Below are 10,855 nucleotides of genomic sequence, written 5' to 3'. Positions count from 1 at the left end.
AAAAAAAAAAGAAAGAAAGAAACTTCTCCCTGTCTTAAGGGACAATACCTGTGTAATGATTTGTCTTACAGCAGGTTTGCCTTCCCTCCTGGATATTTAGGCTTCCCTTGATTTCTAAAAAATCTATTAGAGGCAGCTAGCAGAGACATAATGGTGTCTTTATTAAGGTAATACACCATGTTGACTGCCATGTCTACTAAAATTCACTGCATGTAAAACACCACATATCTTTCTTTATGTTAATTTGACGCTTTGTCAGATATAACTGACGAGAAGCAATATTAATAAAAACTCAGAAATACATCACAGTTCAGATGCTACATGCTGCATGGGAACAATATGCATGTGTCTCAGTACTTGTTCCTCCCTGCTGAGGGCACTGTGCTTCGCAACCGTCTCCAGACGTCCGCGGTACACAGCACAGTCCCTCTCAATTTCCTCCACCTCCTGGAGGGAGAAGGTGACAGCAATGCGAGGCACCGGCAGCTCTGACCAGCAGATGTAGTGCTGTGGACATAGAGTTAACAGGAAGTTAGCACTATGAAGGAGGCTTGTTGTTTTAAAGTACCAGTGTGTATGGATAATGGCGTCTAGCAGTGAAGTTGCAGATTACTACTAACTAAAACACAGTTCGCGTTTGTATTTGACGACCAGGGAATGAGAACGGGCTGTGAGGTGAAGGAGAAACTATGGTGGCAAATGGGCCTATCTACAGCCAGTGTTCGGTTTGTCCATTCTGAGCTACTGTACAAACATGGCGGTTCTGAAAACACGATTCCTATATTCCTAACTCATGAAAACATACCTATGAATATTATATTCCATTTCTGCCAATAGATCCTCCTGAATGTTACACACTGGACATTTAAGTGTTTATGCTGGTAGTGACTAAATGTGGTGACATGATGTGTTTTCATATCAGAGACCCCAAATTTCCTTTTAGGGCTGCAAATCACAATTATTTTTACATGGTTGACATGATGTATGGGTGTGGAACACTGGTTTAAGCAATTCCCACCTTCGGATTTCTTATCCTGCCAATCATCCAATGACAGTTGTACACCTGCTCTTGGTTGAACATATATGTGGTTGACCATTTTGACTCAAGACTCTAGACTCTAGAACTGTAGTGTCAAAACATTAGTCTGTTTGCAAGATTAAAGGCTGTGAATTAATCAGTGTCCTCCAAACCTCCTTTGTTCTCCAATTGCCTTAGAAATTATTTTTACTGTTGATTAATTTGCTCATTATCAACTGATTAATTGACTGGTCTATTTAAACCTCAGGAAGGAATGACAAATGTCTATACCATCACATAAAACAAAAAAGCAGCAAATCCTTACAGTGAAGCAGCTGGAATAAACATTTTTTACAACTCTAGTACATTTCACAACAAACATATACTATCCGCAGTAGGAGAAAGCAATTTGCCTTGCAGTCTGTCACACATTTAGCCAGAAGAACTAACACATTTTTAAAACTACACCTGGAAAACAAACCCACACAGTAACCCAGTATTGTAGTGGTTGTTTAATTTAAAACATTAGCCACTTTTTTCCCGTATTAATATGCCACATCAAACCAACTGGATAACTAGTCATTAGTCAGCACATTTTAATGATTCTTTCACCTTTTTTAAATACATAATTTCACATGTGTTCATAGCCACCCTGCAGTTTGTCCTGGAATAACAGAGCTAACACTGGTGTAAATTAGCATACAAAGAAACACTGTAGTTACAGAATGCCAATTAGTCAAGAGCATGTGCCCTGTGGTTTAGGTCAGGTAGGTCAAGCCATAAAAAACATTATGTGCTGGTGAATCAGCAGGTGAGTCACAGAGAGGTGAGGACATTAAATACAATTAGATTACATAGAAAGTTCAAAGCCTCACTGATAGTTTCCATTTGTCTGGCATGCTACTAGCTACTGTCATCATTCCAAGTGAGGGGTCCGTTCATATACAGAGACGAGTCTTAATTTTAGGGTTTTATACAGATGCTTTGCAGGAAGTAGCGGGGAATCCCATGGTAACTTGTAATGATACATGGATAATATTTAGTGCAGAAAACCAGTGGCATCAACATGTAGGCAATTCTAAAATATGCAATATATTGCAAGACTATATCGACTAGATTAGTTGATTAATCGATTAGTCAACTGAAAATTTAAGGGCAACAATTTCAACCAACCAATCAATCAATTAATAGTTATAGATTGTTTTTATAGTAGAATGCCAGACATTCGACTGTTTCTGCTTCTCAAATGTGACAAAATCACAACAGCACTATAGGAAATGTACATCTAAAATGGTTAGTCTCCCCCCCCCCCCCCCCCCCCNNCCCCCAAAAAGGACTCTAACTGGCAAAAGTCTGCAGTCACAGAGAGCAGAACAGTCCAAAATTCAAACGTCTGCAATGAACGATGAACACACTTCTGCGTAAGTACCACAAGAGAATTCATCCCAATACTAATGCGTGTGTATCGATGACCTTTTGCAAGAGCCTGTGTCCCTTTATGTCGCAGTATTGATTATTTGTCCCATCCCCTTTGGGCAGTATGGATTTCCAAATGGGTACAATCATTATTGTGGCAGGTGGATAATTGCAGAGTGGATTTTGTGGATGATGCTACCAATCTGTGCCAATCTCTACAGTAGTGTAAACTTAAGGATTAACGTTCTATATGCCTAATTTATTTACCGCATACAACAGTGACTTCGTACTGTATAAATTAAGAATATAATTTAGGCTTCATATATCAGGTATCGTTACACAACGTTCATCTGCATACACTCCCCCGTCTGCATATATGAACGTGTCAAATGTGCAAAACGAACCTGTGGACAGCAGATCTTGAGGAGGTTGATGGTCTTTCCACACACGTACACGTCATTTGCAATGTGTCTCAGGAAGAGGGGCACACAATCCTCCACATCCTTTGAGATCAGAGTGTAGCCTTGGACCCAGAAGTGTTTGTCTGCAGAAATTCAAAGACACTTATCACACGCTGTTATAATTCAGACCAAGTAGTTTTACAGGTCAATTATGCCTTGGATAACAGTACATGACACTAACAACACAAGTATAAAAAGCAATAGTGGTGGAGTAATACTCAGCCTGCACTTGGCCTAAAACTTTTCCTTATTAGTATGACTTACGGGGCATGGCAAAACTCTGGCCGCTTGAATTAACACTTGGAAATTGTTAGCGCTTAGCTCAGTGATCCTAAGCAAAAAGCATAAGAGAACATGAATGCACTGAGCTTCCAGAGCTCTTTACAGAAAGCCTGCGGCTTGCCAAGAAAGCTTAGCTGCTGATTGCTTCCCTGGCCGACGGACTACGAGGAGAACAATGACATTTGTGTGTCCTCCAAAAAGCAGGAGCGAGAAGAGCAGAGGTTCACTGCAGAAGTTGATGAGGTGTAGCCGATGAGCAAATGAACCTCTTAGCCAGACAAAGCCGAGGTGATAGTCTGACCTTGAATGGGGTGTTGCATGACATACAATATTTGGACAGGGTATAATGATTATTATACAACCATATTTATGGAGTGCTGTCAAAACGAAGCAATTACAGTGTGTACTTGTTTGAGGAATAGAATGGCATCAATATTATTCTTTACATATGAATAATTCCCAAATGTAGGGTTGCAACTTACAATTATTTTCATTATCGATTAATCTGCCAATTAGTAAAAGAAAATTCTGAAAATGTTCACAAATTCCAAGAACCCAAGGTTACATTTCCTAATGCTTATCAATTCATCTCATTTCAGCTCTACCCTAATGTAGATATTGTGTTTTCTTCATTTCTGAAAAATCCAAAATACTAAATCTAAAAAATGGATTTTATTCCTACGAGTCACTGTTTAAACAATACAGTTCTATTATTGTAACTACAGCTACAATGATTAGTCAATTAGCTGATTTTTCAAAGCTATTTTGCTAACAGTTTAATCACTTTTCAAGCACAAAAAATCTTTGCTTCCAGGATCATAAATGTGAGAATTCAATTCAACTGCTCTTCCTGGTCTTAAATGTAATGTATAATATACATATGTAATAATGTAAATCAAGAAAATGATCAGCTGTTTTATTGATAATAACAATGATTGTTAGTTTAAGCCCTGACTGTATCTGTCACTATGAGCTGTAACAAGTAAATGTGTCTTAAAATCAAACAGTGAATATCAAAAATCTATTGAATGTGACAGTCAGCCAGTTCCTGTAGAGTACAGATGGGTCTGTATTTATTTGCCCTGCAAGGATCATCTGCTACAGTCTTAACACTAGTCCTCTGCTATCCTTAAAGAAAGAACGTCATTAATTGGACAAAACAAATTAATCCAACTAGTCCATATTTATCAAGGGCAATACAGGAGAAAAGAAAATCGAAGAAAGAACATTTATTTCAGAAAATGTTTTGTTCTAGTCAGTGTGTTGTACCAACTGAAGAGAAGGAACATAATCTATTTGTGTTTATCCCTGTGGTTTACTGAGCGAGAGATGGCTTTGGTCCCTACAGCTGGGGTGGCTGTTTCTGTTTCCCACTGATTATCATCCAATAACTTCATGACATCCTTTATAGAAACAAGGACAAATCCAACTAGGCAATAAAAGCAGTAATGACATTTATTTTTTCTGCTAGACAATCGGTCCGCCAGGCTTTTCATTTTCAGAACCTGCTGACTTTGTGTGTGTGTGTGTGCGTGTGTGTAAGTGTGTAGGTGTGGGCGTGTGTGTGTGTGTGTGATCTCACCTCTGAAACTGAGATACTCCTCATTGACCTGGATCATGAATTCACCATAAACATCTCGAAAGACGCCGCTGTATACCCAGTCAGACACAAACCTAAGTGAAGCACAGTAAACAGTCAGATTCAATAGAGCAAGTTCTGCATATCAATGAAGTAAAGTCATGTCCTTGGGTTATATTATTTTCTTTTGAAGACATGCTGGTGACTGACCGCGTATAAGGTTCACAGCTGCTCTTCAGCAGCGACAGCAAGACTGGATAGTTCTCGTTGCTGCAGTTATTCTGTGCTTCATTGTACAGGTAGGACAGCAGTTTAACGCCCTGAGGAGAGCCACATGGCACTGAGCTGACATCCCATCTGATAGGCTAAACACAGCCATGATGGATGACATATTGCAGTTTGCAGATAAAAGAGCACTCACCACAGGGAAGGTGGCCTGGCCTGCACCCAAAGGTCCATCTACACAGCACAGTTCTGACAGGTACCTTAGATTAAAAGAAAGAGGAGATTTTTTTGATCTGATGATATTTGCATCAAGGTCCTTTCAGTCGGGTCGGCCGGGTGAGGCTGAAGTTCAAAAGTGTGAAAAAAAGACATCAGCATAAAAGAAAGGGTCTGACTTCACCTCAGTTGGCGCCCGACTTTGCGGAAGAGGAAGCAAATAGTCAACAGGCTGAGGGTGGGTGGAGTACTGAGAACACAAGCCCTGTAGTAATGCAGATACTTCCGCAGACCACCTGTAAAAGCCTTAGAGAGAAACACAACATTTTTTAAATTTCTTTATCTATGCTGATGGAAACCACTGAAATGGTCACTTCACCTTGTGTATAGATTGACATATTGTGCCATTTTGACTTGCTTTTGTGCTGTCGGATATTATTCCAGGTTTCCACAGTGAAGTAAAACTATATTCTTACATTCTCATATTTGTACTTTTAGATTGTTTATATGTGTGTGTGTGAATTGTTTGTTTATTTATTTGCAAACTCACCAGTCTCACAGCGAGCAACGAATAAAGTATTTCGAATTGAATTAGTAACAACAACAATGGTGACAACAAGAATAATATGAGTGGAGAAGAGAGGGGGTAAAATGTGCAGTCTCAACAGTAGTAATTATGTAAACATACCTGAAACACTAGTCCTTTTTTGTCAGCACTCTGCAGAGAAAAGCGGCTCAGCCTCAAGTAGTAGGTGCCGTACTGGGCCAGCTCCCCCAAGAGACGAGACACACTCTCTGGAGATGCTCCCGACACGCACACACCAGGTCTGACGTCAAACTGAACACTCTGGGAAGGTGATTACATATTTACAGATAGTGGAGAAAATACAATGAATAACTGTACAGTCTAATAACGTCCAATAAAATAGCCCTGCAGCAGGACCGTCTTTGTGAAGCTTATGATATTGAATTTTTGTTGAGGCAACCGGAGTCACCTCCATGGTGATTTCCGAAGGTTTGTGGGGTTATTATATTAGACCGCAATACATAATCAGGTGTTTGTTATGTTGTCCTTCTCGTGGTTGTTTTATGAGAACTGGATACAAAGTTCCTAGACAGGACTCTTCTGGGGGAACAAAAATAACACAGATGATATTTTGCAATCTAGCACAACACTACCACAAACCACAGCCTCAAAGATTACCTTATATGTTTAATAAACACATCTCTGACAGTCACAGCAAAACTTTTAACATTATAAGCTTTGCAGAAGTTTAATCTGATGCAGGATTATTAAACTAGATTACATTCGATTCTACAAGTGTTCATGATATTGTGTCCAGCTCTTGTACTAGAACACATGTTAATATGAAAATCTGCTAGGGAGAGAGAATATAAGGGGCTATGGGAATAAACAAGAGAGGATTCACTTTATGTTGTAAATAACTTATCTTCTGGAGATATAAAAACTTGGAATTGAAAACAATAAAGCAACAGAAGAGCTATCCTGAGGTTTTATTTTCTGCATTTTCAGAATAATTCCATTTATTTTCACGTAATGTGCCTTGTCAGGCGACTGACTTGAGTGGGTGTTTGACATTGGCACTTTTTTTAGTTTTTCTTCTTTTTGTAATTTTGCTGCAATATGCCTTTATAAGTCCATTGGGTTTGTTTTTACCAAACATCGATCTCTAATTCTCATCTCTGTGTTTATTCGTAATTGTTTGCTGTCAAAGTGCTTTTATCGCTATATTCACTGTCAGTGTGACAGACCCATAAAACAGATCAATTGCATTTCACTGCATTAAAGAGACAGATAAATAAAAATAATGAAATGCACCTGGTTGAGAGGGAAGGTCGTGGACGTCACTCCTATCAAGACGTTGAGGAGGTCAGACACCAGTTGTTTCTGAGAGTCCAGGGGCAGTGGGAGGAGAGGGGAGGGTGTACTTGTGCTGACCACCCTCATCTCCCCCTCCCAGAGACGATAGAGTTGGTCAAAGGCCTCCCTGCCTCTCTCTGTTAGATAGAGTGACTCTCGTTTTCCCGGTGGGCTGGTAGGAGAAATTAAGTCAAAATTGATGTTGTGCTCCAGAGAGGGAGAGTGAAACTAAAAACATAACCATCTATAGGTGGAGCTCTCTAATACATTGGCCTCTTTGTTCTCCTACTCACTAAACTGCTTCTTTGGATTTGCTTCATTTGCCTTATATATTATGTCATAGTATACCGTATTTACTAGGCAATCAACAGAGATTTTCTCTCCAACTATACAATTTATTAATCACAACTCATTTATCAAGCAAAAATGCAGAATATCCACTGGTTCAGCTCTTAAAAGGGGCTGAGCTGTTGTCAAATGGTTGCAATCTGCAATGTCACCACTAAATCCTACAGACTGGTCCTTTCAAAATAATTGACTGATTAATAAATCATGAAAATAATTGGTAGTTGCAACCCCTACCACTACCTACTACCATGTTAACTAATTTTGTTCTGTAACTCTCTAAAACTTTCTCTGGAAAGTATCGGACATGCTTATTGATCAAACTTTCAACAGCAATGCAACCTACCAGCCAACAGACTCCCAGCAGCGGCGTCTTCCTGGCTCAAATGTGCGGAGAGCCTCCCATATATCAACGTCTGGAATGGGGCTGGGCTCGGACTGAGAGTCTGGGGTCAGGTTGGAAGCTGACTGGAAGCCCTCATCCTCAGACTGATCTAAACAGGAAGGGACCTGCACAAACAACAATTAAGCCTGGTGAAACTGTTGCACAACACTGGTGTTTAAACTTTAATCGAGCACTTGTGCAAATAGGAACCAACCAGCATGAAACGGACAGGACTGACCTGGCCATATGACAAAACAACTCAAACTAAACAGGTATTAGCTTAGATGAGTCTCATACCCTTATAGTCAGCCCAGTTACATCAATATTACTGGGAACGGGAGGCAGGTCCAGTCTTATGTCTATGTCTGAGGTGCGTGTGTGCTGCAGTGCTCCAAACAGCGATAACCTGGTCTCCCGCTCAAATCTTTCTTCCGCTTCCAATTTAGTTCTCAGAGCCAGCAGTCCTGTGCCTGGAGGGGCATCCATCAACCTCTGAGTTCCACACAAACTCTCCAAAGTCCCCCATTCCTCCCCACACACTAGACCCCACGCCCGGGCCTCCAGCCTCTGCAGCTCCTCACTCTGGTAGCCCCAGGGTTGAGGTCTCCGCAACACGGGCCTCTCTAGTCTCATGTAGTCCCTGCTGAAAGAGGTAGGGGGAGGAGGAGCCGAACCCGCCAAGTGCACCAGGAGCTCGAGGACTGCGTCTACCTCCTCCAGGCCAGAGGATGCTCCCTCGGGCAGCCTCCCCAGCTGCTCCTCCAACCTCTCTGCCTCCTCTCGGCACCCTGCCACCCGCAAGTCAAAACATATCATCAGGACTTTATTTCTGGGTGGTGTATTAGCTGTGGCGCTCGGCCCTGCGGCAGACCCTTTGGTGCCATCTTGGAATAGCTTAGACAGCAGGGCACCATAGGCACACTTCTTGAGAGCTCTGCGGAAACCTTCTCTTGAGACTCCTCCCAGGGCACGGCGTTTCCATGATACCCCAGTCAGGCTGGAGTCACACAGGGCGGACAGCAGCTCAGTGATGCTGCTGCTGCTGCTGCTGGGCTTCATGTGGTTGTTGTGGCTCGAGTACATGGTGGCACTGTTGCCTCAGCCTGTATGGAGTGAAACAACATGAGGTTTAGGTTAACAATAAAATAATAACTGGAATACACGGTGCACGTCTGCCAGTATATCACATGATAACAACGATATGTTTTAGACAATACCCAGATATGCTCAGTCAAAGCAAAATGTCTACCACAGACTACAGAATACTTTCTACGACTAGTTTACTAGACAGTAAATATACTGCACCACCACCAGCTAACGGTGGCCAGCTAAGCATTCAGCTACGTTAGAAAGTCGCACTGTATATCAAACTGCAAGCCCAAACTACAACGATACTTCTTGAATCATTTACCCTCTCGAAATGGTGTGTTTTCCGTTGATTCAGACAGTTTCAATCTTGCATAGACCCAAAGGGACTCCTTCCCGTGCATGCTAAGGTTTGTTATTAGCACGCCCACAGTACCAACTGGATGTCCTGCTTAGCTCATATGGCAAATATGCAGAAGGTGGGTCCTCTAAACAGCTCCGAACTGCGTTTATTAATCAGTGGTTTCTTGTTGCAGCTTATTGTTGCCAGTTACTATGCTGTGATGTTATTGTCGCTGGCTAGTCGCTAGCTAGTCGCTCTATTCATCTTCCATCATCTATCTGCCGCGGGGATACCACAAAAATTAGAATCAGCCCCTTTGAATATGACTGGACAAGAGAATATAGAGCCTCCGGTGATTGGCTAAGGATGTTCCAGAGGCTTCGCTGATTGGTTGTTGACGTTTGTCAATCATAGGATGGTACAACTGTCATTTGCCATCGCGCTTTGCTGCGTTCAGGTAATACGGGAAAAATGTAAATACCAGCGTCCTACTGTTTGTGCCAGTTTTTGCAGACGTCATTGAGCAAACACTGTACATTCCGGATAGGAAATTGTACATTGATTTCAAATTAAATAAAATACAACAATCAACAAAACAACCGAAAATACACAACTATGGCACTCATTTAACATGGATGAATTACTTTAACTTGCTCTTAATTCATTGCAATCCCATGGACTTGAATGCAGCAGAAGAGCATGGAGAAACAGTTATATTGCTTGTAATATAGAAACTTACACAAGATAGACACAATACAAACCACTGATTAAATACCTGTAGTTGGTCATCATGCAGCAGCAGACAGGAATGACCAGAACTCCATCTCCAGATGTGCATCGCCTAAAATTACTCTGGTTTGACTCATCACCTCAGGAAAGGTCAACATTTTCCCTATAGACCTATGCTCCTCCTGTCCATACTGGCTGTCCCTTACTAGCGCAAATCAGTAGGCTAATGGGGTTTTTGTATTTGCAAAAATTCCAAAGTTTAGCCTTAGCTAAAATAAGGGATTTAATGAAGTCTAAGTCAGTCAAATCAAAGGAGAGTGTTTTAAATCTGAGTGGATATTGTCCTCTATCTCTCACTCTGGAACTGCGTTAAGAAGAGATCTCTTCAGGCCAGTATGGACAAGAAGAATCATTGCAGAAAACAATTACTCTTTTAATGTACCTTTAATGTAAGTGATTATTGTTTTAAGGCAGACTGAAAACAAATATGAACCTATCCTTAAATTATACATTTAATAGCCCAATAAACTGTAAACCTTAATAACATTTTATTATAAATACAAGTTGCTGCTCTTTAATACATATTCATGTTTGGAGTAGGGGACCTTCTCTGGATGTGTGATATTTTTACCTCAGCAAATCTCCAAGCACCATTTCTTTTGAGGTTACTACAGTTGTTATGGAGAGTATGATCACACTGGTACAAGTGCACATTTAAATAACTAAACACAGTATATGACTAGTTTATTACATAGGACCATTTAACTTAAGCTATACTGCATGTTCAAAATGAACTTGGAACTGAGTTACAGAAACACTCTTATTTGATCTGATTTAAAACCAATAGGTACACCTGAGCACTTTGAATGGTAATTGTAATTGTTTTCT

The 10,855-nt window shown here is 40.8% G+C and overlaps 1 protein-coding gene across 1 annotated transcript in view; it reads right to left on the bottom strand.

Annotated features, from left to right (window-relative positions):
- Nucleotides 1-9,521, bottom strand: part of tubgcp6 (tubulin, gamma complex associated protein 6) — a 23,696-nt gene extending 14,175 nt beyond the window's left edge. The window contains exons 1-11 of the mRNA XM_035665018.1: nt 9,221-9,521; nt 8,107-8,912; nt 7,771-7,934; nt 7,038-7,251; nt 5,886-6,044; nt 5,382-5,503; nt 5,178-5,241; nt 4,967-5,076; nt 4,760-4,851; nt 2,839-2,978; nt 358-507 (exon numbers count right to left, since the gene is read on the bottom strand). Coding sequence (XP_035520911.1) covers nt 358-507; nt 2,839-2,978; nt 4,760-4,851; nt 4,967-5,076; nt 5,178-5,241; nt 5,382-5,503; nt 5,886-6,044; nt 7,038-7,251; nt 7,771-7,934; nt 8,107-8,892 — 2,001 coding nt within the window. The 5' untranslated portion in view covers nt 8,893-8,912; nt 9,221-9,521. The remainder of the gene's footprint in view (nt 1-357; nt 508-2,838; nt 2,979-4,759; nt 4,852-4,966; nt 5,077-5,177; nt 5,242-5,381; nt 5,504-5,885; nt 6,045-7,037; nt 7,252-7,770; nt 7,935-8,106; nt 8,913-9,220) is intronic.
- Between the last annotated feature and the right edge of the window lie 1,334 nt (nt 9,522-10,855).

Source organism: Morone saxatilis, unplaced genomic scaffold (genome assembly GCF_004916995.1).
Source record: "Morone saxatilis isolate NCDOM2014 unplaced genomic scaffold, NCSU_SB_2.0 Contig2, whole genome shotgun sequence".
NCBI lineage: Eukaryota > Metazoa > Chordata > Actinopteri > Moronidae > Morone > Morone saxatilis.
This window is presented reverse-complemented; position numbering and strand designations above follow the sequence as displayed.